Source organism: Pristiophorus japonicus, unplaced genomic scaffold (assembly GCF_044704955.1).
Source record: "Pristiophorus japonicus isolate sPriJap1 unplaced genomic scaffold, sPriJap1.hap1 HAP1_SCAFFOLD_530, whole genome shotgun sequence".
Classification (NCBI taxonomy): Eukaryota; Metazoa; Chordata; class Chondrichthyes; family Pristiophoridae; genus Pristiophorus; species Pristiophorus japonicus.
In genome coordinates, this window is record NW_027254437.1 from 3,186 (window position 1) to 31,156 (window position 27,971).

The 27,971-nt window shown below is 56.7% G+C and overlaps 1 protein-coding gene across 1 annotated transcript; it reads right to left on the reverse strand.

Moving 5' to 3' along the window:
- Positions 1-1,875: 1,875 nt before the first annotated feature.
- Positions 1,876-25,812, reverse strand: LOC139254074 (tyrosine-protein kinase STYK1-like; the record flags this gene model as incomplete). Its single annotated transcript, XM_070873620.1, has 7 exons — positions 25,743-25,812; positions 23,739-23,915; positions 22,813-23,037; positions 17,674-17,855; positions 15,547-15,630; positions 10,353-10,561; positions 1,876-1,916 (listed from the first exon to the last, which is right to left on the reverse strand). Coding segments are annotated over exons 1-7 (988 nt in total), but the record flags the coding sequence as incomplete, so codon positions are not given.
- Positions 25,813-27,971: the final 2,159 nt, after the last annotated feature.

Genomic DNA, 27,971 nt, shown 5'->3' on the forward strand with positions numbered 1-27,971 from the left:
GTAAAAGGGAATATTATTTGAATGGGGAGAAATTGCAACATGCTGAGGTGCAGAGGGACCTGGGGGTCCTTGTGCATGAATCCCAAAAAGTTAGTTTGCAGGTGCAGCAGGGAATCAGGAAGGGGAATGGGATGTTGGCCTTCATTGCGAGAGGGATGGAGTACAAAAGCAGGGAGGTCCTGCTGCAACTGTATAGGGTATTGGTGAGGCCGCACCTGGAGTACTGCGTGCAGTTTTGGTCACCTTACTTAAGGAAGGATATACCGGCTTTGGAGGGGGTACAGAGACGATTCACTCAGCTGATTCCGGAGATGAGGGGGTTACCTGATGATGATAGATTGAGTAGACTGGGTCTTTACTCGTTGGAGTTCAGAAGGATGAGGGGTGATCTTATAGAAACATTTAAAATCATGAAAGGGATAGACAAGATCGAGGCAGAGAGGTTGTTTCCACTGGTCGGGGAGACTAGAACTAGGGGGCACAGCCTCAAAATACGGGGGAGCCAATTTAAAACCGAGTTGAGAAGGAATTTCTTCTCCCAGAGGGTTGTGAATCTGTGGAATTCTCTCCCCAAGGAAGCAGTTGAGGCTAGCTCATTGAATGTATTCAAGTCACAGATAGATAGATTTTTAACCAATAAGGGAATTAAGGGTTACGGGCAGCGGGTGGGTAAGTGGAGCTGAGCCCACGGCCAGATCAGCCATGATCTTGTTGAATGGCGGAGCAGGCTCGAGGGGCTCGATGGCCTGCTCCTGGTCCTAATTCTTATGTTCTTATGTCACTTGGAAATATATCGGCCGTTCCTTCATCGTCACTGGGTCACAATCCTGGGACTCCCTCCCTAACAGCACGGTGTGGGAGCACCTTCACCACACGGACTGCAGCGGCTCAAGAAGGCGGCTCACCACCACCTTCTCAAGGGGCGGTGAGAGACGGCGGATAAACGCTGGGCCTTGCCAGCGACGCCCACATGCCAGGAACGACAGCCTTTGTAGCATCCAGCGCGGACTCGGCCATTTCTTGATATCGCGTGGAGTGAGTCGGATTGGTTGAAGACTGGCTGAAGGTGGCGGGGACTTCAGGAGGAGGCCAAGATGGATTATCCGCGGGGATATTCATGGGGCCTCCTCCTTCCGTTAGTTCTTTAACTGTTTACCACCATTGCCTTTATTGCAAAGGGGATGGAGTATAAAAGCAGGGAAGTCTTGCTCCAGTTACACAGGGTATTGGTGAGGCCACACCTGGAGTACTGCGTGCACAGTTCTGCTCTCCGTATTTACGAAAGGATACACTTGCTTTGGAGGCAGTTCCGAGAAGGTTCACTCGGTTGATTCTGGAGACATCCACCTTGGATAAGGGGTAAGCTCTAAGGATAAGGGGTAAGCCATTTTCTATGTGTATGTCTATGGAGATGAGGGGTTGACTTATGAGGAAAGGTTGAGGAGGTTGGGCCTCTACTCATTGGAATTCAGAAGAATGAGAGGTGATCTTATCGAAACGTATCAGATTATGAGGGGGGCTCGACAAGGTGGATGCAGAGAGGATGTTCCCACTGATGGGGGAGACTAGAACTAGGGGGCATGGTCTTAGAATAAGGGGCCGCCCATTTAAAACTGAGATGAGGAGGAATTTCTTCTCTCAGAGGGTTGTAAATCTGTGGAATTCGCTGCCTCAGAGAGCTGTGGGAGCCGGGACATTGAATAAATTTAAGACAGTTCCTTAACCGATAAGGGGATAAGGGGGCGGGCAGGGAAGTGGAGCTGAGTCCATGATCGGATCAGCCATGATGGTATTAAATGGCGGAGCAGGCTCGAGGGGCCGAATGGCCGACTCCTGCTCCTATTTCTTATGTTCATAGAGCCGAACTTTCCTTACCCAGTGTTATCATCTCGAACAGCAGCACTCCAAAGGACCACCTACAAAAGTCGACAAGACATTGGTCAACATTTTCAATCAAAGACCATTCAGAGAAAGCAAAGATTACATTGGATATAGAAACATAGAAAATAGGTGCAGAAGTAGGCCATTCGGCCCTTCGAGCCTGCACCACCATTCAATAAGATCATGGCTGATCATTCCCTCAGTACCCCTTTCCTGCTTTCTCTCCATACCCCTTGATCCCTTTAGCCGTAAGGGCCACATCTAACTCCCTCTGGAATATATCCAATGAACTGGTCCCAACAACTCTAAGTGGCCGGGAATTCCACAGGTTAACAATTCTCTGAGTGAAGAAGTTTCTCCTCATCTCGGTCCTAAATGGCCTACCCCTTATCCTTAGACTGTGACCCCTGGTTCTGGACTTCCCCAACATCAGGAACATTCTTCCTGCATCTAACCTGTCCAGTCCCGTCAGAATTTTATATGTTTCTATGAGATCCCCTCTCATCCTTCTAAACTCCAGTGAATAAAGGCCCAGTTGATCCAGTCTCTCCTCATATGTCAGTCCTGCCATCCCTGGAATCAGTCTGGTGAACCTTCGCTGCACTCCCTCAATAGCAAGAACGTCCTTCCTCAGATTAGGAGACCAAAACTGTACACAATATTCCAGGTGAGGCCTCACTAAGGCCCTGTACAACTGCAGTAAGACCTCCCTGCTCCTATACTCAAATCCCCTCGCTATGAAGGCCAACATACCATTTGCCTTCTTCACCGCCTGCTGTACCTGTATGCCAACTTTCAATGACTGATGAACCATGACACCCAGGTCTCGTTGCACCTCCCCTTTTCCTAATCTGCCGCCATTCAGATAATATTCTGCCTTCCTGTTTTTGCCAACAAAACGGATAACCTCACATTTATCCACATATACGGCACAGAAACAGGCCATTCGGCCCAACCAGTCCATGCTGGCGTTTCTGCTCCACTCGAGCCCCCTCCTGTCTTTCCTCATCGAAATCTATCGGCATAACCCTCTATTCCCTTCTCCCCCATTGGCGTGTCCAGCCTCCCCTTAAATGCATCGATACTATTCACCTCAAATGCTCCCTGTGGCAGTGAGTTCCACATTCTCACCCCTCTCTGGGTAATGACGTTTCTCCTGAATTCCCCATTGGGTTTCCTGGTGATGATCTTATATTGATGGCCTCTAGTTATGGTCTTCCCCACAAGTGGAAACATTCTCTCTGTGTCCACTCCATCAAAACCTTTCATGATTTTAAAGACCTCTATTAGGTCACCCCTCAGCCTTTACTTATTTCAAGAGAAAAGGGACCCAGCCCGTTCATCCTTTCCTGATATGTAGACCCTCGCATTTCTGGGATTGTCCTTGTAAATCTTCTCCGCACCCTCTCCAGTGCCTCTATATCCCTTTTATAATATGGTGACCAGAACTGTGCACAGTGCTCCAAGTGTGGTCTAACCCAGGTATATGGAGACCAGAACTGTGCACAGTGCTCCAAGTGTGGTCTAACCCAGGTATATGGAGACCAGAACTGTGCACGGTGCTCCAAGTGTGGTCTAACCCAGGTATATGGTGACCAGAACTGTGCACGGTGCTCCTAGTGTGGTCTAACCAAGGTATATGGAGACCAGAACTGTGCACAGTGCTCCAAGTGTGATCTAACCCAGGTATATGGTGACCAGAACTGTGCACAGTGCTCCACGTGTGGTCTAACCCAGGAATATGGTGACCAGAACTGTGCACAGTGCTCCACGTGTGGTCTAACCCAGGTATATGGAGACCAGAACGGTGCACAGTGCTCCAAGTGTGATCTAACCCAGGTATATGGTGACCAGAACTGTGTACAGTGCTCCCAGTGTGGTCTAACCCAGGTATATGGAGACCAGAACTGTGCACAGTGCTCCCAGTGTGGTCTAACCCAGGTATATGGAGACCAGAACTGTACACGGTGCTCCAGGTGTGGTCTAACCCAGGTATATGGAGACCAGAACTGTACACGGTGCTCCAGGTGTGGTCTAACCCAGGTATATGGAGACCAGAACTGTGCACGGTGCTCCAGGTGTGGTCTAACCCAGGTATATGGTGACTAGAACTGTACACGGTGCTCCAGGTGTGGTCTAATCCAGGTATATGGAGACCAGAACTGTGCACGGTGCTCCAAGTGTGGTCTAACCGAGGTATATGGCGACCAGAACTGTGCACAGTGCTCCAAGTGTGGTCTAACCGAGATATATGGCGACCAGAACTGTGCACAGTGCTCCAAGTGTGGTCTAACCGAGGTATATGGAGACCAGAATTGTGCACGGTGCTCCAAGTGTGGTCTAACCAAGGTATATGGAGACCAGAACGGTGCACAGTGCTCCAAGTGTGATCTAACCCAGGTATATGGAGACCAGAACTGTGCACAGTGCTCCAAGTGTGGTCTAACCAAGGTATATGGAGACCATAACTGTGTACAGTGCTCCAAGTGTGGTCTAACCCAGGTATACGGAGATCAGAACTGTGTACAGTGCTCCAGGTGTGGTCTTACCAAGGTATACGGAGATCAGAACTGTGCACAGTCTAAAAGTGTGGTCTAATCCAGGTATATGGAGACCAGAACTGTGCACGGTGCTCCTAGTGTGGTCTAACCAAGGTATATGGAGACCAGAACTGTGCACAGTGCTCCAAGTGTGGTCTAACCCGGGTATATGGAGACCAGAACTGTGCACAGTGCTCCAAGTGTGGTCTCACCCAGGTATAAGGAGACCAGAACTGTGCACAGTGCTCCAAGTGTGGTCTAACCCAGGTATATGGAGACCAGAACTGTGCACGGTGCTCCTAGTGTGGTCTAACCAAGGTATATGGAGACCAGAACTGTGCACAGTGCTCCAAGTGTGATCTAACCCAGGTATATGGTGACCAGAACTGTGCACAGTGCTCCACGTGTGGTCTAACCCAGGAATATGGTGACCAGAACTGTGCACAGTGCTCCACGTGTGGTCTAACCCAGGTATATGGAGACCAGAACGGTGCACAGTGCTCCAAGTGTGATCTAACCCAGGTATATGGTGACCAGAACTGTGTACAGTGCTCCCAGTGTGGTCTAACCCAGGTATATGGAGACCAGAACTGTGCACAGTGCTCCCAGTGTGGTCTAACCCAGGTATATGGAGACCAGAACTGTACACGGTGCTCCAGGTGTGGTCTAACCCAGGTATATGGAGACCAGAACTGTACACGGTGCTCCAGGTGTGGTCTAACCCAGGTATATGGAGACCAGAACTGTGCACGGTGCTCCAGGTGTGGTCTAACCCAGGTATATGGTGACTAGAACTGTACACGGTGCTCCAGGTGTGGTCTAATCCAGGTAATGGAGACCAGAACTGTGCACGGTGCTCCAAGTGTGGTCTAACCGAGGTATATGGCGACCAGAACTGTGCACAGTGCTCCAAGTGTGGTCTAACCGAGATATATGGCGACCAGAACTGTGCACAGTGCTCCAAGTGTGGTCTAACCGAGGTATATGGAGACCAGAATTGTGCACGGTGCTCCAAGTGTGGTCTAACCAAGGTATATGGAGACCAGAACGGTGCACAGTGCTCCAAGTGTGATCTAACCCAGGTATATGGAGACCAGAACTGTGCACAGTGCTCCAAGTGTGGTCTAACCAAGGTATATGGAGACCAGAACTGTGTACAGTGCTCCAAGTGTGGTCTAACCCAGGTATACGGAGATCAGAACTGTGTACAGTGCTCCAGGTGTGGTCTTACCAAGGTATACGGAGATCAGAACTGTGCACAGTCTAAAAGTGTGGTCTAATCCAGGTATATGGAGACCAGAACTGTGCACGGTGCTCCTAGTGTGGTCTAACCAAGGTATATGGAGACCAGAACTGTGCACAGTGCTCCAAGTGTGGTCTAACCCGGGTATATGGAGACCAGAACTGTGCACAGTGCTCCAAGTGTGGTCTCACCCAGGTATAAGGAGACCAGAACTGTGCACAGTGCTCCAAGTGTGGTCTAACCCAGGTATATGGAGACCAGAACTGTGCACGGTGCTCCTAGTGTGGTCTAACCAAGGTATATGGAGACCAGAACTGTGCACGGTGCTCCTAGTGTGGTCTAACCGAGGTATATGGAGACCAGAACTGTGCACAGTGCTCCAAGTGTGGTCTCACCCAGGTATACGGAGACCAGAACTGTGCACAGTGCTCCAAGTGTGGTCTAACCCAGGTATATGGAGACCAGAACTGTGCACGGTGCTCCCAGTGTGGTCTAACCCAGGTATATGGAGACCAGAACTGTGCACGGTGCTCCAAATGTGGTCTAACCGAGGTATATGGAGACCAGAACTGTGCACGGTGCTCCAAGTGTGGTCTAACCGAGGTATATGGAGACCAGAACGGTGCACAGTGCTCCAAGTGTGATCTAACCCAGGTATACGGAGATCAGAAATGTGTACAGTGCTCCAGGTGTGGTCTTACCAAGGTATACGGAGATCAGAACTGTGCACAGTCTAAAAGTGTGGTCTAACCCAGGTATATGGAGACCAGAACTGTGCACAGTGCTCCAAGTGTGGTCTAACCCAGGTATATGGTGACCAGAACTGTGCAGTGCTCCAAGTGTGGCCTAACCCAGGTATATGGAGACCAGAACTGTGCACGGTGCTCCCAGTGTGGTCTAACCCAGGTATATGGAGACCAGAACTGTGCACAGTGCTCCAAGTGTGGTCTAACCCAGGTATATGGAGACCAGAACTGTGCACGGTGCTCCTAGTGTGGTCTAACCAAGGTATATGGAGACCAGAACTGTGCACAGTGCTCCAAGTGTGGTCTCACCCAGGTATACGGAGACCAGAACTGTGCACAGTGCTCCAAGTGTGGTCTCACCCAGGTATACGGAGACCAGAACTGTGCACAGTGCTCCAAGTGTGGTCTAACCCAGGTATATGGAGACCAGAACTGTGCACGGTGCTCCCAGTGTGGTCTAACCCAGGTATATGGAGACCAGAACTGTGCACGGTGCTCCAAGTGTGGTCTAACCCAGGTATATGGAGACCAGAACTGTGCACGGTGCTCCAAGTGTGGTCTAACCCAGGTATATGGAGACCAGAACTGTGCACGGTGCTCCAAGTGTGGTCTAACCCAGGTATATGGAGACCAGGACTGTGCACAGTGCTCCAAGTGTGGTCTAACCCAGGTATACGGAGATCAGAACTGTGCACGGTGCTCCAAGTGTGGTCTAACCCAGGTATATGGAGACCAGAACTGTGCACAGTGCTCCAAGTGTGGTCTAACCCAGGTATATGGAGACCAGAACTGTGCACAGTGCTCCAAGTGTGGTCTAACCCAGGTATATGGAGACCAGAACTGTGCACAGTGCTCCAAGTGTGGTCTAACCCAGGTATATGGAGACCAGAACTGTGCACAGTGCTCCAAGTGTGGTCTCACCCAGGTATATGGAGACCAGGACTGTGCACAGTGCTCCAAGTGTGGTCTAACCCAGGTATATGGAGACCAGAACTGTGCACGGTGCTCCAAGTGTGGTCTAACCCAGGTATATGGAGACCAGAACTGTGCACAGTGCTCCAAGTGTGGTCTAACCAAGGTATATGGAGACCAGAACTGTGCACAGTGCTCCAAGTGTGGTCTAACCCGGGTATATGGAGACCAGAACTGTGCACAGTGCTCCAAGTGTGGTCTAACCCAGGTATATGGAGACCAGAACTGTGCACGGTGCTCCAAGTGTGGTCTAACCCAGGTATATGGAGACCAGAACTGTGCACAGTGCTCCAAGTGTGGTCTAACCCAGGTATATGGAGACCAGAACTGTGCACAGTGCTCCAAGTGTGGTCTAACCAAGGTTTGAGACAGATTTTGCATAACTTCCCTTCTTTTCAATTCTGTACCTCCAGAAATAAACCCGAGTTCTTGGTTTGCTATTTTTATGGCCTTGCTCACCTGTGTCACAACTTTTAACGATTTGTGTATTTATACTCCGAGGTCCCATTGTTCCTTGACCCCACCCAGCCCCACACCCTCGAACCACAGCAACAACTGGTATTTATACACCGCTTTAAACATACTGAAATATCACAAGGCACTTCACAGGAGTGTTATGCAAAAAAGAAATTTGACACCGAGCCACAGAAGGAGAATTTAGGGCAGGTGACCAAAAGCTGGGTCAAAGAGTTCGGTTTTAAGGAGCGTCTTGAAGGAGGAGAGAGAGAGGTCGAGAGGCGGAGAGGTTCAGGGAGGGAGTTCCAGAGCTTGGGGCCCAGGCAACAGAAGGCACGGCCACCGATGGTGGAGCGATTATCATCAGGGATGGTCAGGAGGGCAGAATTAGAGGAGTGCAGACATCTCGGGGGGTTGTGGGGCTGGAGGGGGTTACAGAGATAGGGAGGGGTGTAGGGGCTGGAGGGTGTTACAGAGATAGGGAAGGGTGTAGGGGCTGGAGGAGGTTACAGAGATCGGGAGGGGTGTAGGGGCTGGAGGAGGTTACAGAGATAGGGAGGGGTGTAGGGACTGGAGGAGGTTACAGAGATAGGGAGGGGTGTAGGGGCTGGAGGAGGTTACAGAGATAGGGACGGGTGTAGGGGCTGGAGGAGTTTACAGAGATAGGGAGGGGGTGAGGGGCCATGGAGGGATTTGTAAAAAAGGATGAGAATTTTGAAATCGAGGCGTTGTTTAACCGGGAGCCAATGTAGGTCAGCGAGCACAGAGGGTGATGGCTGAGTGGGACTGGGTGTGAGTTAGGACACGGGGGCAGTGAGCACAGGGGGTGATGGGTGAGCGGGACTTGGTGTGAGTTAGGACACGGGGCACAGTGGGTGATGGGTGAGCGGGACTCGGTGCGAGTTAGGACACGGGGCAGTGAGCACGGGGGTGATGGGTGAGTGGGACTCGGTGCGAGTTAGGACACGGGGCAGTGAGCACAGGGGGTGATGGGTGAGCGGGACTCGGTGTGAGTTAGGACATGGGGTCAGTGAGCACAGGGGGTGATGGGTGAGCGGGACTCGGTGTGAGTTAGGACATGGGGCAGTGAGCACAGGGGGTGATGTGTGAGTGGGACTGGGTGTGAGTTAGGACACGGGGGCAGCGAGCACAGAGGGTGATGGGTGAGTGGGACTGGGTGTGAGTTAGGACACGGGGGCAGTGAGCACAGGGGGTGATGGGTGAGCGGGACTCGGTGCGAGTTAGGACACGGGGCAGTGAGCACAGGGGGTGATGGGTGAGTGGGACTCGGTGCGAGTTAGGACACGGGGCAGTGAGCACAGTGGGTGATGGGTGAGTGGGACTCGGTGCGAGTTAGGACACGGGGTCAGTGAGCACAGGGGGTGATGGGTGAGCGGGACTCGGTGTGAGTTAGGACATGGGGCAGTGAGCACAGGGGGTGATGGATGAGCGGGACTCGGTGAGAGTTAGGACACGGGGCAGTGAGCACAGGGGGTGATGGGTGAGTGGGACTGGGTGTGAGTTAGGACACGGGGCAGTGAGCACAGAGGGTGATGGGTGAGTGGGACTGGGTGTGAGTTAGGACACGGGGTCAGTGAGCATAGGGGGTGATGGGTGAGTGGGACTGGGTGTGAGTTAGGACACGGAGGGCAGTGAGCACAGGGGGTGATGGGTGAGTGGGACTGGGTGTGAGTTAGGACACGGGGCAGTGAGCACAGGGGGTGATGGGTGAGTGGGACTGGGTGTGAGTTAGGACACGGAGGGCAGTGAGCACAGGGGGTGATGGGTGAGTGGGACTCGGTGTGAGTTAGGACACGGGGCAGTGAGCACAGGGGGTGATGGGTGAGTGGGACTGGGTGTGAGTTAGGACACGGAGGGCAGTGAGCACAGGGGGTGATGGGTGAGTGGGACTGGGTGTGAGTTAGGACACGGAGGGCAGTGAGCACAGGGGGTGATGGGTGAGCGGGACTCGGTGAGAGTTAGGACACGGGGGGCAGCCGAGTTTTGGATCGCCTTCAGTTTACGTCGGGAAGAATGTAGGAGGCCAGCCAGGGATGTATTGGAACATTGTCCGCATGCCCCGACACGAGACTCCCAAAGCAAGCGCTCTACTCGGAACTCCTTGACGGCAAGCGAGCCCCAGGTGGGCAGAGGAAACGTTACAAGGGACACCCTCCCTGATAAAGTGCAACATCCCCACCGACACCTGGGAGTCCCTGGCCCAAAGACCAGTCCGCCCTAAGTGGAGGAAGTGCATCCGGGAGGGCGCTGAGCACCTCGAGTCTCGTCGCCGAGAGCGTGCAGAGACCAAGCGCAGGCAGTGGAAGGAGCGTGCGGCAAACCAGTCCCACCCTCCCCTTCCCTCAACCACTGTCTGTCCCACCTGTGAAAGGGACCGTGGCTCCCGTATTGGACGGTTCAGCCACCTGAGAACTCACTGTTAGAGTGGAGGCAAGTCTTCCTCGATTCCGAGGGACTGCCTACGATGATGACTGCTGGGAAATAATTACTTACACGTCAGTTTTAGGGGTGAAAGGTTTCTTCATTAGCCTCTCTGGAGACTGCCATTTCAGAGGAACGGAGGTGTGGGGTTTAATGACACCCGATCGCTGAATGTCAAAGGGAATTTGCAGTCCGCTGAGCTTCACCGTGAAGTCGTCCTGGAGTAGAACGTTCCGAGCTGCTATGTCCCCGTGTATCAGTCCCTTCTGGTGCAAAAAGTCCTGGCAGACGAGAGAAAACGGTGTGTGTCAACTAGAGGTAGAATCATCAGAACAGGAGGAGGCCCATTCAGCCCCTCGAGCCTGTTACACAGGAACAGGAGGAGGCCCATTCAGCCCCTCGAGCCTGTTACACGGGAACAGGAGGAGGCCCATTCAGCCCCTCGAGCCTGTTACACAGGAACAGGAGGAGGCCCATTCAGCCCCTCGAGCCTGTTACACGGGAACAGGAGGAGGCCCATTCAGCCCCTCGAGCCTGTTACACAGGAACAGGAGGCCCATTCAGCCCCTCGAGCCTGTTACACAGGAACAGGAGGAGGCCCATTCAGCCCCTCGAGCCTTTTACACAGGAACAGGAGGAGACCCATTCAGCCCCTCGAGCCTGTTACACAGGAACAGGAGGAAGCCCATTCAGTCCCTCGAGCCTGTTACACAGGAACAGGAGGAGGCCCATTCAGTCCCTCGAGTCTGTTACACAGGAACAGGAGGAAGCCCATTCAGCCCCTCGAGCCTGTTACACAGGAACAGGAGGAGGCCCATTCAGCCCCTCGAGCCTGTTACACGGGAACAGGAGGAGGCCCATTCAGCCCCTCGAGCCTGTTACACAGGAACAGGAGGAGGCCCATTCAGCCCCTCGAGCCTGTTACACGGGAACAGGAGGAGGCCCATTCAGCCCCTCGAGCCTGTTACACAGGAACAGGAGGCCCATTCAGCCCCTCGAGCCTGTTACACAGGAACAGGAGGAGGCCCATTCAGCCCCTCGAGCCTTTTACACAGGAACAGGAGGAGACCCATTCAGCCCCTCGAGCCTGTTACACAGGAACAGGAGGAAGCCCATTCAGTCCCTCGAGCCTGTTACACAGGAACAGGAGGAGGCCCATTCAGTCCCTCGAGTCTGTTACACAGGAACAGGAGGAAGCCCATTCAGCCCCTCGAGCCTGTTACACAGGAACAGGAGGAGGCCCATTCAGCCCCTCGAGCCTGTTACACAGGAACAGGAGGAGGCCCATTCAGCCCCTCGAGCCTGTTACACAGGAACAGGAGGAGGCCCATTCAGCCCCTCGAGCCTGTTACACAGGAACAGGAGGAGGCCCATTCAGCCCCTCGAGCCTGTTACACAGGAACAGGAGGAGGCCCATTCAGCCCCTCGAGTCTGCTACACAGGAACAGGAGGAGGCCCATTCAGCCCCTCGAGCCTTTTACACAGGAACAGGAGGAGACCCATTCAGCCCCTCGAGCCTGTTACACAGGAACAGGAGGAAGCCCATTCAGTCCCTCGAGTCTGTTACACAGGAACAGGAGGAAGCCCATTCAGTCCCTCGAGCCTGTTACACAGGAACAGGAGGAGGCCCATTCAGTCCCTCGAGTCTGTTACACAGGAACAGGAGGAAGCCCATTCAGTCCCTCGAGCCTGTTACACAGGAACAGGAGGAGGCCCATTCAGTCCCTCGAGCCTGTTACACAGGAACAGGAGGAGGCCCATTCAGCCCCTCGAGCCTGTTACTCAGCAACAGGAGGAGGCCCATTCAGCCCCTCGAGCCGGTTACACAGCAACAGGAGGAGGCCCATTCAGCCCCTCGAGTCTGTTGCACAGCAACAGGAGGAGGCCCATTCAGCCCCTCGAGCCTGTTACACAGGAACAGGAGGCCCATTCAGCCCCTCGAGCCTGTTACACAGGAACAGGAGGCCCATTCAGCCCCTCGAGCCGGTTACACAGGAACAGGAGGAGGCCCATTCAGCCCCTCGAGTCTGTTGCACAGCAACAGGAGGAGGCCCATTCAGCCCCTCGAGCCTGTTACACAGGAACAGGAGGCCCATTCAGCCCCTCGAGCCTGTTACACAGGAACAGGAGGAGGCCCATTCAGCCCCTCGAGCCTGTTACTCAGCAACAGGAGGAGGCCCATTCAGCCCCTCGAGCCGGTTACACAGGAACAGGAGGAGGCCCATTCAGCCCCTCGAGTCTGTTGCACAGCAACAGGAGGAGGCCCATTCAGCCCCTCGAGTCTGTTACACAGGAACAGGAGGAGGCCCATTCAGCCCCTCGAGTCTGTTACACAGGAACAGGAGGCCCATTCAGCCCCTCGAGCCTGTTACACAGGAACAGGAGGAGGCCCATTCAGCCCCTCGAGTCTGTTACACAGGAACAGGAGGCCCATTCAGCCCCTCGAGCCTGTTACACAGGAACAGGAGGAGGCCCATTCAGCCCCTCGAGTCTGTTGCACAGCAACAGGAGGAGGCCCATTCAGCCCCTTGAGCCTGTTACACAGGAACAGGAGGAGGCCCATTCAGCCCCTCGAGCCTGTTACACAGGAACAGGAGGAGGCCCATTCAGCCCCTCGAGCCTGTTACACAGGAACAGGAGGAGGCCCATTCAGCCCCTCGAGCCTGTTACACAGGAACAGGAGGAGGCCCATTCAGCCCCTCGAGCCTGTTACACAGGAACAGGAGGAGGCCCATTCAGCCCCTCGAGCCTGTTACACGGGAACAGGAGGAGGCCCATTCAGCCCCTTGAGCCTGTTACACAGGAACAGGAGGCCCATTCAGCCCCTCGAGCTTGTTACACAGGAACAGGAGGCCCATTCAGCCCCCCGAGCTTGTTACACAGGAACAGGAGGAGGCCCAGTCAGCCCCTGGAGCCTGTTACACAGGAACAAGAGGCCCATTCAGCCCCTCGAGCTTGTTACACAGGAACAGGAGGCCCATTCAGCCCCTCGAGCTTGTTACACAGGAACAAGAGGAGGCCCATTCAGACCCTCGAGCCTGTTACACAGGAACAGGAGGAGGCCCATTCAGCCCCTCGAGCCTGTTACACAGGAACAGGAGGAGGATCATTCAGCCCCTCGAGCCTGTTATACAGGAACAGGAGGCCCATTCAGCCCCTCGAGCTTGTTACACAGGAACAGGAGACCCATTCAGCCCCTGGAGCCTGTTACACAGGAACAGGAGGCCCATTCAGCCCCTCGAGCTTGTTGCACAGGAACAGGAGACCCATTCAGCCCCTGGAGCCTGTTACACAGGAACAGGAGGCCCATTCAGCCCCTCGAGCTTGTTACACAGGAACAGGAGGCCCATTCAGCCCCCCGAGCTTGTTACACAGGAACAGGAGACCCAGTCAGCCCCTCGAGCCTGTTACACAGGAAAAGGAGGAGGCCCATTCAGCCCCTCGAACCTATTACACAGGAACAGGAGGAGGCCCATTCAGCCCCTCGAGCCTGTTACACAGGAACAGGAGGAGGCCCATTCAGCCCCTCGGGCCTGTTACACAGGAACAGGAGGAGGCCCATTCAGCCCCTCGAGCCTGTTACACAGGAACAGGAGGCCCATTCAGCCCCTCGAACCTGTTACACAGGAACAGGAGGAGGCCCATTCAGCCCCTCGAGCCTGTTACACAGGAACAGGAGGAGGCCCATTCAGCCCCTCGAACCTGTTACACAGGAACAGGAGGAGGCCAATTCAGCCCCTCGGGCCTGTTACACAGGAACAGGAGGAGGCCCATTCAGCCCCTCGAACCTATTACACAGGAACAGGACGAGGCCAATTCAGCCCCTCGGGCCTGTTACACAGGAACAGGAGGCCTATTCAACCCCTCGAACCTGTTACACAGGAACAGGAGGAGGCCAATTCAGCCCCTCGGGCCTGTTACACAGGAAAAGGAGGAGGCCCATTCAGCCCCTCGAGCCTGTTACACAGGAACAGGAGGAGGCCCATTCAGCCCCTCGAGCCTGTTAGACAGGAATAGGAGGCCCATTCTGCCCCTCGAACCTGTTACACAGGAAAAGGAGGAGGCCAATTCAGCCCCTCGGGCCTGTTACACAGGAACAGGAGGAGGCCCATTCAGCCCCTCGGGCCTGTTATACAGGAATAGGAGGAGGCCCATTCAGCCCCTCGAGCCTGTTACACAGGAACAGGAGGAGGCCCATTCAGCCCCTCGAGCTTGTTACACAGGAACAGGAGGCCCATTCAGCCCCTCGAGCCTGTTACACAGCAACAGGAGGAGGCCCATTCATCCCCTCGAGCCTGTTACACTGGAACAGGAGGCCCATTCAGCCCCTCGAACCTGTTACACAGGAACAGGAGGAGGCCTATTCAGCCCCTCGGGCCTGTTACACAGGAACAGGAGGAGGCCCATTCAGCCCCTCGAGCCTGTTACACAGGAACAGGAGGCCCATTCAGCCCCTCGAACCTGTTACACAGGAACAGGAGGAGGCCAATTCAGCCCCTCGGGCCTGTTACACAGGAACAGGAGGAGGCCCATTCAGCCCCTCGAACCTATTACACAGGAACAGGAGGAGGCCAATTCAGCCCCTCGGGCCTGTTACACAGGAACAGGAGGCCTATTCAATCCCTCGAACCTGTTACACAGGAACAGGAGGAGGCCAATTCAGCCCCTCGGGCCTGTTACACAGGAACAGGAGGAGGCCCATTCAGCCCCTCGAGCCTGTTAGACAGGAACAGGAGGCCCATTCAGCCCCTCGAACCTGTTACACAGGAAAAGGAGGAGGCCAATTCAGCCCCTCGGGCCTGTTACACAGGAACAGGAGGAGGCCCATTCAGCCCCTCGGGCCTGTTATCCAGGAATAGGAGGAGGCCCATTCAGCCCCTCGAGCCTGTTACACAGGAACAGGAGGAGGCCCATTCAGCCCCTCGAGCTTGTTACACAGGAACAGGAGGCCCATTCAGCCCCTCGAGCCTGTTACACAGGAACAGTAGGAGGCCCATTCATCCCCTCGAGCCTGTTACACTGGAACAGGAGGCCCATTCAGCCCCTCGAACCTGTTACACAGGAACAGGAGGAGGCCAATTCAGCCCCTCGAGCCTGTTAGACAGGAACAGGAGGAGGTCCATTCAGCCCCTCGAGTCTGTTAGACAGGAACAGGAGGAGGCCCATTCAGCCCCTCGAGTCTGTTACACAGGAACCGGAGGAGGCCCATTCAGCCCCTCGAGCCTGTTACACAGGAACAGGAGGTGCTTTCGAGAAATGTACTCACCAGGCCACAGGTCACCTGTAGAGCCACATTATAGACTTGGCGTTCTGTCAGATCGTACGGAGCCTCAGCCATCTTCATGACATCCTGGGAGGGGGAAGGAAAAGGGACAAGGAGGGATTGGACTCTCGCAAAATCAAGCCCGCCATACCCCAGTCTCTCGTAACCCGGGTAATCCACCTCAAACTCCTTCTCCAGTCTCGTGAGTAACACTCCGATATCGGCTCCAGCGAACTCCTATCGGTCTCCCTCCCTCCGCCCCTCTCCTGACCCTCACACTCCCAGAGTCGTTACCCTCCCATGTGCTACCCAAACAGCCGTGGTTCAGTGGGCCGTCCCCTCGCCTCATAGTCAGAAGGTTGTGGGTTCAAGACCCACTCCAGGGAGCTGAGCACCAAACTCTAGGCTGACACTCCCAGTGCAGTACTGAGGGAGTACCGTACTGTCGGAGGGGCAGTACTGAGGGAGTGCCGCACTGTCGGCGGGGCAGTACTGAGGGAGCGCCGTACTGTCGGAGGGGCAGTACTGAGGGAGTGCCGCACTGTCGGAGGGGCAGTACTGAGGGAGCGCCGTACTGTCGGAGGGGCAGTACTGAGGGAGCGCCGTACTGTCGGAGGGGCAGTACTGAGGGAGTGCCGCACTGTCGGAGGGGCAGTACTGAGGGAGTACCGCACTGTCGGAGGGGCAGTACTGGGGGAGTGCTGCACTGTCGGAGGGGCAGTACTGAGGGAGTGCCGCACTGTCGGAGGGGCAGTACTGAGGGAGTGCCGCACTGTCGGAGGGGCAGTACTGAGGGAGCGCCGCACTGTCGGAGGGGCAGTACTGAGGGAGTGCCGCACTGTCGGAGGGGCAGTACTGAGGGAGAGCCGCACTGCGTTGTCGGAGGGGCAGTACTGAGGGAGCGCCGCACTGTCAGAGGGGCAGTACTGAGGGAGTGCCGCACTGTCGGAGAGGCAGTACTGAGGGAGAGCCGCACTGTCGGAGGGGCAGTACTGAGGGAGCGCCGCACTGTCGGAGGGGCAGTACTGAGGGAGAGCCGCACTGTCGGAGGGGCAGTACTGAGGGAGCGCCGCACTGTCGGAGGGGCAGTACTGAGGTAGTGCCGCACTGTCGGAGGGGCAGTACTGAGGGAGTGCTGCACTGTCGGAGGGGCTGTACTGAGGGAGCGCCGCACTGTCGGAGGGGCAGTACTGAGGGAGTGCTGCACTGTCGGAGGGGCTGTACTGAGGGAGTGCCGCACTGTCGGAGGGGCAGTACTGAGGGAGTGCCGCACTGTCGGAGGGGCAGTACTGAGGGAGTGCTGCACTGTCGGAGGGGCTGTACTGAGGGAGCGCCGCACTGTCGGAGGGGCAGTGCTGAGGGAGCACCGCACTGTCGGAGGGGCAGTACTGAGGGAGCTCCGCACTGTCGGAGGGGCAGTACTGAGGGAGCTCCGCACTGTTGGAGGGACAGTACTGTGGGAGCGCCGCACTGTCGGAGGGGCAGTACTGAGGGAGCGCCGCACTGTCGGAGGGACAGTACTGAGGGAGCGCCGCAGTGTCGGAGGGGCAGTACTGAGGGAGCGCCGCACTGTCGGAGGGACAGTACTGAGGGAGTGCCGCACTGTCGGAGGGGCAGTACTGAGGGAGCGCCGCACTGTCGGAGGGACAGTACTGAGGGAGCGCCGCACTGTCGGAGGGACAGTACTGAGGGAGCGCCGCAGTGTCGGAGGGGCAGTACTGAGGGAACGCTGCACTGTCGGAGGGGCAGTACTGAGGGAGTGCCGCACTGTCGGAGGGGCAGTACTGAGGGAACGCTGCACTGTCGGAGGGGCAGTACTGAGGGAGTGCCGCACTGTCGGAGGTGCCGTCTTTCAGATGAGACGTTAAACCGAGGCCCAGTCTGCTCTCTCGGGTGGATGTAAAAGATACCATGGCCAGTATGTGGAAGAGGAGCAGGGGGCGTTCTCCCCGGTGTCCTGGGGCCAATATTTATCCCTCAAATGACAGATAATCTGGGTCATTATCACGCGGCTGTGTTCTTGCTGTGCGCAAGTTGGCTGCCGTATTTCCCACAAAGCAACAGTAAGGACACTGCAAAGGAGACGTCCGGTGGTGAAGAAAGGCGCTATATAAATGAAAGCCTCTCGACCTTGCGACACATCCAGAGGAAGTTGAGGAGGTTTCCCCGATTCATGCTCTCCATGAGCAGGTAGAGGGGTGAGCGGTCAGTGCAACAGCCCAAAAATTCCACCACGTTCTCGTGCTTCCCCAGGAGAGCGTGGAACTTGATCCGAGCCAGGAATTCCTTCGTCTTGCCGGGATCGGTCGATTCTGAAAACAGGAGAGGTCACGGTCAGCAAAGGTCATTGGCCTCGGCCCTCGGGCCTGGTCCACAGGAACAGGAGGAGGCCCATTCAGCCCCTCGGGCCTGGTCCACAGGAACAGGAGGAGGCCCATTCAGCCCCTCGGGCCTGGTCCACCGGAACAGGAGGAGGCACATTCAGCCCCTCGGGCCTGGTCCACAGGAACAGGAGGAGGCCCATTCAGCCCCTCGAGCCTGTTACACAGGAACAGTAGGAGGCCCATTCAGCCCCTCGAGCCTGTTACACAGGAACAGGAGGAGGCCCATTCAGCCCCTCGAGCCCTTTGCACAGGAACAGGAGGAGGCCCATTCAGCCCCTCGAGCCTGTTACACAGGAACAGGAGGCCCATTCAGCCCCTCGAGCCTGGTCCACAGGAACAGGAGGAGGCCCATTCAGCCCCTCGGGCCTGGTCCACAGGAACAGGAGGAGGCCCATTCAGCCCCTCGGGCCTGGTCCACAGGAACAGGAGGAGGCCCATTCAGCCCCTCGGGCCTGGTCCACAGGAACAGGAGGAGGCCCATTCAGCCCCTCGAGCCTGTTACACAGGAACAGTAGGAGGCCCATTCAGCCCCTCGAGCCTGTTACACAGGAACAGGAGGAGGCCCATTCAGCCCCTCGAGCCCTTTGCACAGGAACAGGAGGAGGCCCATTCAGCCCCTCGAGCCTGTTACACAGGAACAGGAGGCCCATTCAGCCCCTCGAGCCTGGTCCACAGGAACAGGAGGAGGCCCATTCAGCCCCTCGGGCCTGGTCCACAGGAACAGGAGGAGGCCCATTCAGCCCCTCGGGCCTGGTCCACAGGAACAGGAGGAGGCCCATTCAGCCCCTCGAGCCTGTTACACAGGAACAGGAGGAGGCCCAGTCAGCCCCTCGAGCCTGTTACACAGAAACAGGAGGAGGCCCATTCAGCCCCTCGGGCCGGGTCCACAGGAACAGGAGGAGGCCCATTCAGCCCCTCGGGCCTGGTCCACAGGAACAGGAGGAGGCCCATTCAGCCCCTCGAGCCTGTTACACAGGAACAGGAGGAGGCCCATTCAGCCCCTCGAGCCTGTTACACAGGAACAGGAGGAGGCCCATTCAGCCCCTCGAGCCTGTTGCACAGGAACAGGAGGAGGCCCATTCAGCCCCTCGAGCCTGTTACACAGGAACAGGAGGAGGCCCAGTCAGCCCCTCGAGCCTGGTCCACAGGAACAGGAGAAGGCCCAGTCAGCCCCTCGAGCCTGTTACACAGGAACAGGAGGAGGCCCATTCAGCCCCTCGAGCCTGTTACACAGGAACAGGAGGAGGCCCATTCAGTCCCTCGAGCCTGTTACACGGGAACAGGAGGAGGCCCATTCAGCCCCTCGAGCCTGTTACACAGGAACAGGAGGAGGCCCATTGAGCCCCTCGAGCCTGTTACACAGGAACAGGAAGAGGCCCATTCAGCCCCTCGAGCCTGTTACACAGGAACAGGAGGAGGCCCATTGAGCCCCTCGAGCCTGTTACACAGGAACAGGAGGAGGCCCATTGAGCCCCTCGAGCCTGTTACACAGGAACAGGAGGAGGCCCATTGAGCCCCTCGAGCCTGTTACACAGGAACAGGAGGAGGCCCATTGAGCCCCTCGAGCCTGTTACACAGGAACAGGAGGAGGCCCATTGAGCCCCTCGAGCCTGTTACACAGGAACAGGAGGAGGCCCATTGAGCCCCTCGAGCCTGTTACACAGGAACAGGAGGAGGCCCATTCAGCCCCTCGAGCCTGTTACACAGGGACAGGAGGAGGCCCATTCAGCCCCTCGAGCCTGTTACACAGGAACAGGAGGAGGCCCATTCAGCCCCTCGAGCCTGTTACACAGGAACAGGAGGAGGCCCATTCAGCCCCTCGAGTCTGTTACACAGGAACAGGAGGAGGCCCATTCAGCCCCTCGAGTCTGTTACACAGGAACAGGAGGAGGCCCATTCAGTCCCTCGAGTCTGTTACACAGGAACAGGAGGAGGCCCATTCAGCCCCTCGAGTCTGTTACACAGGAACAGGAGGAGGCCCATTCAGCCCCTCGAGCCTGTTACACAGGAACAGGAGGAGGCCCATTCAGCCCCTCGAGCCTGTTACACAGGAACAGGAGGAGGCCCATTCAGCCCCTCGAGCCTGTTACACAGGAACAGGAGGAGGCCCATTCAGCCCCTCGAGTCTGTTACACAGGAACAGGAGGAGGCCCATTGAGCCCCTCGAGCCTGTTACACAGGAACAGGAGGAGGCCCATTGAGCCCCTCGAGCCTGTTACACAGGAACAGGAGGAGGCCCATTGAGCCCCTCGAGCCTGTTACACAGGAACAGGAGGAGGCCCATTGAGCCCCTCGAGCCTGTTACACAGGAACAGGAGGAGGCCCATTCAGCCCCTCGAGTCTGTTACACAGGAACAGGAGGAGGCCCATTCAGCCCCTCGAACCTGTTACACAGGAACAGGAGGAGGCCCATTCAGCCCCTCGAGCCTGTTACACAGGAACAGGAGGCCCATTCAGCCCCTCGAGCCTGTTACACAGGAACAGGAGGAGGTCCATTCAGCCCCTCGAGTCTGTTACATAGGAACAGGAGGAGGCCCATTCAGCCCCTCGAGCCTTTTACACAATAACAGGAGGAGGCCCATTCAGCCCCTCGAGCCTGTTACACAGGAACAGGAGGAGGCCCATTCAGCCCCTCGAGTCTGTTACACAGGAACAGGAGGAGGCCCATTCAGCCCCTCGAGCCTGTTGCACAGGAACAGGAGGAGGCCCATTCAGCCCCTCGAGCCTGTTACACAGGAACAGGAGGAGGCCCATTCAGCCCCTCGAGTCTGTTACACAGGAACAGGAGGAGGCCCATTCAGCCCCTCGAGCCTGTTACACAGGAACAGGAGGAGGCCCATTCAGCCCCTCGAGCCTGTTACACAGGAACAGGAGGAGGCCCATTCAGCCCCTCGAGCCTGGTCCACAGGAACAGGAGAAGGCCCAGTCAGCCCCTCGAGCCTGGTCCACAGGAACAGGAGGAGGCCCAGTCAGCCCCTCGAGCCTGTTACACGGGAACAGGAGGAGGCCCATTCAGCCCCTCGAGCCTGTTACACAGGAACAGGAGGAGGCCCATTCAGCCCCTCGAGCCTGTTACACAGGAACAGGAGGAGGCCCATTCAGCCCCTCGAGCCTGTTACACAGGAACAGGAGGAGGCCCATTCAGCCCCTCGAGCGTGTTACACAGGAACAGGAGGAGGCCCATTCAGCCCCTCGAGCCTGTTACACAGGAACAGGAGGAGGCCCATTCAGCCCCTCGAGCGTGTTACACAGGAACAGGAGGAGGCCCATTCAGCCCCTCGAGCCTGTTACACAGGAACAGGAGGAGGCCCATTCAGCCCCTCGAGCCTGTTACACAGGAACAGGAGGAGGCCCATTCAGCCCCTCGAGCCTGTTACACAGGAACAGGAGGAGGCCCATTCAGCCCCTCGAGCCTGTTACACAGGAACAGGAGGAGGCCCATTCAGCCCCTCGAGCCTGTTACACAGGAACAGGAGGAGGCCCATTCAGCCCCTCGAGCTTGTTACACAGGAACAGGAGGAGGCCCATTCAGCCCCTCAAGCCTGTTACACAGGAACAGGAGGAGGCCCATTCAGCCCCTCAAGCCTGTTACACAGGAACAGGAGGAGGCCCATTCAGCCCCTCGAGCCTGTTACACAGGAACAGGAGGAGGCCCATTCAGCCCCTCGAGCGTGTTACACTGGAACAGGAGGAGGCCCATTCAGCCCTTCGAGCTTGTTACACAGGAACAGGAGGAGGCCCATTCAGCCCCTCGAGCCTGTTACACAGGAACAGGAGGAGGCCCATTGAGCCTCTCGAGCCTGTTACACAGGAACAGGAGGAGGCCCATTCAGCCTCTCGAGCCTGTTACACAGGAACAGGAGGAGGCCCATTCAGCCCCTCGAGCCTGTTACACAGGAACAGGAGGAGGCCCATTCAGCCCCTCGAGCCTGTTACACAGGAACAGGAGGAGGCCCATTGAGCCTCTCGAGCCTGTTACACAGGAACAGGAGGAGGCCCATTCAGCCCCTCGAGCCTGTTACACAGGAACAGGAGGAGGTCCATTCAGCCCCTCGAGCCTGTTACACAGGAACAGGAGGAGGTCCATTCAGCCCCTCGAGCCTGTTACACAGGAACAGGAGGAGGGCCCATTCAGCCCCTCGAGCCTGTTACACAGGAACAGGAGGAGGCCCATTCAGCCCCTCGAGCGTGTTACACAGGAACAGGAGGAGGCCCATTCAGCCCTTCGAGCTTGTTACACAGGAACAGGAGGAGGCCCATTCAGCCCCTCGAGCCTGTTACACAGGAACAGGAGGAGGCCCATTGAGCCTCTCGAGCCTGTTACACAGGAACAGGAGGAGGCCCATTCAGCCCCTCGAGCCTGTTACACAGGAACAGGAGGAGGCCCATTCAGCCCCTCGAGCCTGTTACACAGGAACAGGAGGAGGCCCATTCAGCCCCTCGAGCCTGTTACACAGGAACAGGAGGAGGCCCATTCAGCCCCTCGAGCCTGTTACACGGGAACAGGAGGAGGCCCATTCAGCCCCTCGAGCCTGTTACACAGGAACAGGAGGAGGCCCAGTCAGCCCCTCGAGTCTGTTACACAGGAACAGGAGGAGGCCCATTCAGTCCCTCGAGCCTGTTACACAGGAACAGGAGGAGGCCCATTCAGTCCCTCGAGCCTGTTACACAGGAACAGGAGGAGGCCCATTCAGCCCCTCGAGCCTGTTACACAGGAACAGGAGGAGGCCCAGTCAGCCCCTCGAGTCTGTTACACAGGAACAGGAGGAGGCCCATTCAGCCCCTCGAGCTTGTTACACAGGAACAGGAGGAGGCCCATTCAGCCCCTCGAGCCTGTTACACAGGAACTGTAAATGGCCCTTACCACGCCGGGGAGTTGACATACCGTGCATTTCCTTGAGAACCACGATCCTCTCCTTGTTGGGTTCCTCGCTCGCCAGTCGGGCCTGGTAGATGTGGCCGTACCTGCCTTGGCCGATCTTCCTCAGCTCCCCCAGAATCCTCTCCCTGGGGACCTGCCATTGGCTGAGGGCTTCGTCTGCGGAAGTGTCGGTCAGCTTGATGTCCAGGCGGGAGGCCGAGTGGTCGGCCCATCCCCTCTCCGAGGGCCCTGGGAAACCAAGGGTGCCCCATTGGTCAAACATGACGGCAGTTAGTGCCCCCATCCTCATCCTCCCCCCCTTAGAACATAAGAACTGTCGGAGGGGCAGTACTGAGGGAGTGCCGCACTGTCGGAGGGGCAGTACTGAAGGAGTGCCGCACTGTCGGAGGGGCAGTACTGAGGGAGTGCCGCACTGTCGGAGGGGCAGTACTGAGGGAGTGCCGCACTGTCGGAGGGGCAGTACTGAGGGAGTGCCGCACTGTCGGAGGGGTAGTACTGAGGGAGCGCCGCACTGTCGAAGGGGCAGTACTGAGGAAGTGCCGCACTGTCGGAAGGGCAGTACTGAGGGAGTGCCGCACTGTCGGAGGGGCAGTAGTGAGGGAGTGCCGCACTGTCGGAGGGGCAGTACTGAGGGAGTGCCGCACTGTCGGAAGGGCAGTACTGAGGGAGCGGTGCACTGTCGGAGGGGCAGTACTGAGGAAGTGCCGCACTGTTGGAGGGGCAGTACTGAGGGAGTGCCGCACTGTCGGAGGGGCAGTAGTGAGGGAGCGCCGCGCTGTCGGAGGGGCAGTACTGAGGGAGTGGCGCACTGTTGGAGGGGCAGTACTGAGGGAGCGCCGCACTGTCGGAGGGGCAGTACTGAGGGAGCGCCGCACTGTCGGAGGGGCAGTACTGAGGGAGGTGATGGTGCCCACCGCTCCGGTTCCTACCTGTCGGCGAATCGCTTCCGTCCTCCGCCTTGCGTCGGCACACCATCCACAGGATGCAGGCCCCAACGAGGCAGCACGCCCCCAGGAGCAGCACGGGGACAATGATCACCTCCGACTCGTATCGCCGGACCACTGCAGGGAGGCAAGGTCGGCAGGTCAGCTTCCGCAGAGCAGCGACTGAAGGGAGGAGGGTCAAGGGTCGTGACGGCGGAGGGGAGGGAGGGGACAGAGAGGGGATACGGTCACTGCTCGGGATTAGGTTCATCCTTAGGGAGGGAAGGGTCATCATTAGGGCGTTAGGGTCATCGTTAGGGGGTTAGGGTCATCGTTAGGGAGTTAGGGTCATCGTTAGGGAGTTAGGGTCAACGTTAGAGAGTTCGGGTTATCTTTAGGGAGCTGGGGTCATCGTTAGGGAGTTGGGGTCACCGTTAGGGAGTTAGGGTCATCGTTAGGGAGTTAGGGTCATCGTTAGGGAGTTAGGGTCAACGTTAGAGAGTTAGGGTCATCGTTAGGGAGTTAGGGTCATCGTTAGGGAGTTAGGGTCATCGTTAGGGAGCTGGGGTCATCGTTAGGGAGCTGGGGTCACCGTTAGGGAGTTAGGGTCATCGTTAGGGAGTTAGGGTCATCGTTAGGGAGTTAGGGTCAACGTTAGAGAGTTAGGGTCATCGTTAGGGAGTTAGGGTCAACGTTAGAGAGTTAGGGTCATCGTTAGGGAGTTAGGGTCATTGTTAGGGAGTTAGGATCATCGTTAGGGAGCTGGGGTCATCGTTAGGGAGTTGGGGTCATCGTTAGGGAGCTGGGGTCACCGTTAGGGAGTTAGGGTCATCGTTAGGGAGTTAGGGTCATCGTTAGGGAGTTAGGGTCATCGTTAGGGAGTTAGGGTCATCGTTAGGGAGTTAGGGTCATCGTTAGGGAGCTGGGGTCACCGTTACGGAGTTAGGGTCATCGTTAGGGAGCTAGGGTCATCGTTAGGGAGTTAGGGTCATCGTTAGGGAGCTGGGGTCACCGTTACGGAGTTAGGGTCATCGTTAGGGAGCTAGGGTCATCGTTAGGGAGTTGGGGTCATCGTTAGGGAGCTGGGGTCACCGTTAGGGAGTTAGGGTCATCGTTAGGGAGTTAGGGTCATCGTTAGGGAGTTAGGGTCATCGTTAGGGAGCTAGGGTCATCGTTAGGGAGTTAGGGTCATCGTTAGGGAGTTAGGGTCATCGTTAGGGAGCTAGGGTCATCGTTAGGGAGTTAGGGTCATCGTTAGGGAGTTAGGGTAATCGTTAGGGAGTTGGGGTCATCGTTAGGGAGCTGGGGTCACCGTTACGGAGTTAGGGTCATCGTTAGGGAGCTAGGGTCATCGTTAGGGAGTTGGGGTCATTGTTAGGGAGCTGGGGTCACCGTTAGGGAGTTAGGGTCATCGTTAGGGAGTTAGGGTCATCGTTAGGGAGTTAGGGTCATCGTTAGGGAGCTAGGGTCATCGTTAGGGAGTTAGGGTCATCATTAGGGAGTTAGGGTCATCGTTAGGGAGCTAGGGTCATCGTTAGGGAGTTAGGGTCATCGTTAGGGAGTTAGGGTCATCGTTAGTGACTTAGGGTCATTGTTAGCAAAGGAAGGGTCATCGTTAGTGAGTTAGGGTCATTGTTAGGGAGGGAAGGGTCATCGTTAGTTTGTTAGGGTCATCGTTAGTGAGTTAGGGTCATTGTTAGCAAAGGAAGGGTCATCGTTAGTGAGTTAGGGTCATTGTTAGGGAGTTAAGGTCAACGTTAGGGAGTTAGGGTCATTTAGGGATTGGGGGGTGGGGGCAAAGAGTGAGTTTGGGGAGATGGGGGTTGGGGAGTGGGGTAAACGCCCCGATCAAACATCTCATCGCCCCGGTCTCTCCACACCCGCCAAATCGCATCTTCCATCCCCACCATCAGCATGCTTTGCCGGGCCAGTCTCCATCTCAGGCTTCCCCCTCTAACCCCCACGCCCCCTCCGCCCCCCCAACACTCACACCCTGCACAAGGAACTTACCACAAAACTCATCGTCCTCCGGGCACTGCAGAATCGTGCGGCCAAAGTATCTGAGGTGTACGTACGCCATCCCCAGCTCCGGTGACCTGCCGAAGAAAGTCAGAACTCCCGTCTCTGTCTTGCCATTCACAAAGGAAAGAGGGAAGGAACGAACTTTGACACCTGACCTGTGCTCAACCCCGAACCCTCCCCACACGCCTCTCACCCTCTCAAGTACACAGTCCTTGATCTTTGAGCCCTCAGGGGCAAGGGTCACTGAGTTGGAGTCATTGACCCCAGGGAGGAGACAGTTTGGGGGGGGGAGGAGACCCACAGTTTGGGGGGTGAGGAGATCACAGTTTGGGGGGTGAGGAGATCACAGTTTGGGGGGTGAGGAGACCACAGTTTGGGGGGTGAGGAGACCACAGTTTGGGGGGTGAGGAGACCACAGTTTGGGGAGTGAGGAGACCACAGTTTGGGGGGTGAGGAGACCACAGTTTGGGGGGTGAGGAGACCACAGTTTGGGGGGTGAGGGTCCCACAGTTTGGGGGGTGAGGAGATCACAGTTTGGGGGGTGAGGAGACCACAGTTTGGGGGGTGAAGAGACCACAGTTTGGGGGGTGAGGAGACCACAGTTTGGGGAGTGAGGAGACCACAGTTTGGGGATGAGGAGACCCACAGTTTGGGGGGTGAGGAGATCACAGTTTGGGGAGTGAGGAGACCACAGTTTTGGGGGTGAGGAGACCAACAGTTTGGGAGATGAGGAGACCCACAGTTTGGGGGGTGAGGAGACCACAGAATCGTGCGGCCAAAGTATCTGAGGTGTACGTACGCCATCCCCAGCTCCGGTGACCTGCCGAAGAAAGTCAGAACTCCCGTCTCTGTCTTGCGGTTCACAAAGGAAAGAAGGAAGGAACGAACTTTGACCCCTGACCTGTGCTCAACCCCAAACCCTCCCCACACGCCCCTCACCCTCTCAAGTACACAGTCCTTGATCTTTGAGCCCTCAGGGACAAGAGTCACTGAGTCGGAGTCATTGACCCCAGGGAGGAGACAGTTTGGGGGGGGGAGGAGACCCACAGTTTGAGGGGTGAGGAGATCACAGTTTGGGGGGTGAGGAGATCACAGTTTGGGGGGTGAGGAGACCCACAGTTTGGGGGGTGAGGAGATCACAGTTTGGGGGGTGAGGAGACCACAGTTTGGGGGGTGAGGAGACCACAGTTTGGGGGGTGAGGAGACCACAGTTTGGGGGTGAGGAGACCACAGTTTGGGGGGTGAGGAGACCACAGTTTGGGGGTGAGGAGACCACAGTTTGGGGGGTGAGGAGACCACAGTTTGGGGGTGAGGAGACCACAGTTTGGGGGGTGAGGAGACCACAGTTTGGGGGTGAGGAGACCACAGTTTGTGGGGTGAGGAGATCACAGTTTGGGGGTGAGGAGACCACAGTTTGGGGAGTGAGGATATCACAGTTTGGGGGGTGAGGAGACCACAGTTTGGGGGGTGAGGAGACCACAGTTTGGGGGGTGAGGGTCCCACAGTTTGGGGGGTGAAGAGATCACAGTTTGGGGGGTGAGGAGACCACAGTTTGGGGGGTGAGGAGACCACAGTTTGGGGGGTGAGGAGACCACAGTTTGGGGAGTGAGGAGACCACAGTTTGGGGGGTGAGGAGACCACAGTTTGGGGGGTGAGGAGACCACAGTTTGGGGGGTGAGGGTCCCACAGTTTGGGGGGTGAGGAGATCACAGTTTGGGGGGTGAGGAGACCACAGTTTGGGGGGTGAGGAGACCACAGTTTGGGGGTGAGGAGACCACAGTTTGGGGATGAGGAGACCCACAGTTTGGGGGGTGAGGAGATCACAGTTTGGGGAGTGAGGAGACCACAGTTTGGGGGGTGAGGAGACCAACAGTTTGGGGGGTGAGGAGATCACAGTTTGGGGAGTGAGGAGACCACAGTTTTGGGGGTGAGGAGACCAACAGTTTGGGAGATGAGGAGACCCACAGTTTGGGGGGTGAGGAGATCACAGTTTGGGGAGTGAGGAGACCACAGTTTTGGGGGTGAGGAGACCAACAGTTTGGGAGATGAGGAGACCCACAGTTTGGGGGGTGAGGAGACCACAGAATCGTGCGGCCAAAGTATCTGAGGTGTACGTACGCCATCCCCAGCTCCGGTGACCTGCCGAAGAAAGTCAGAACTCCCGTCTCTGTCTTGCGGTTCACAAAGGAAAGAAGGAAGGAACGAACTTTGACCCCT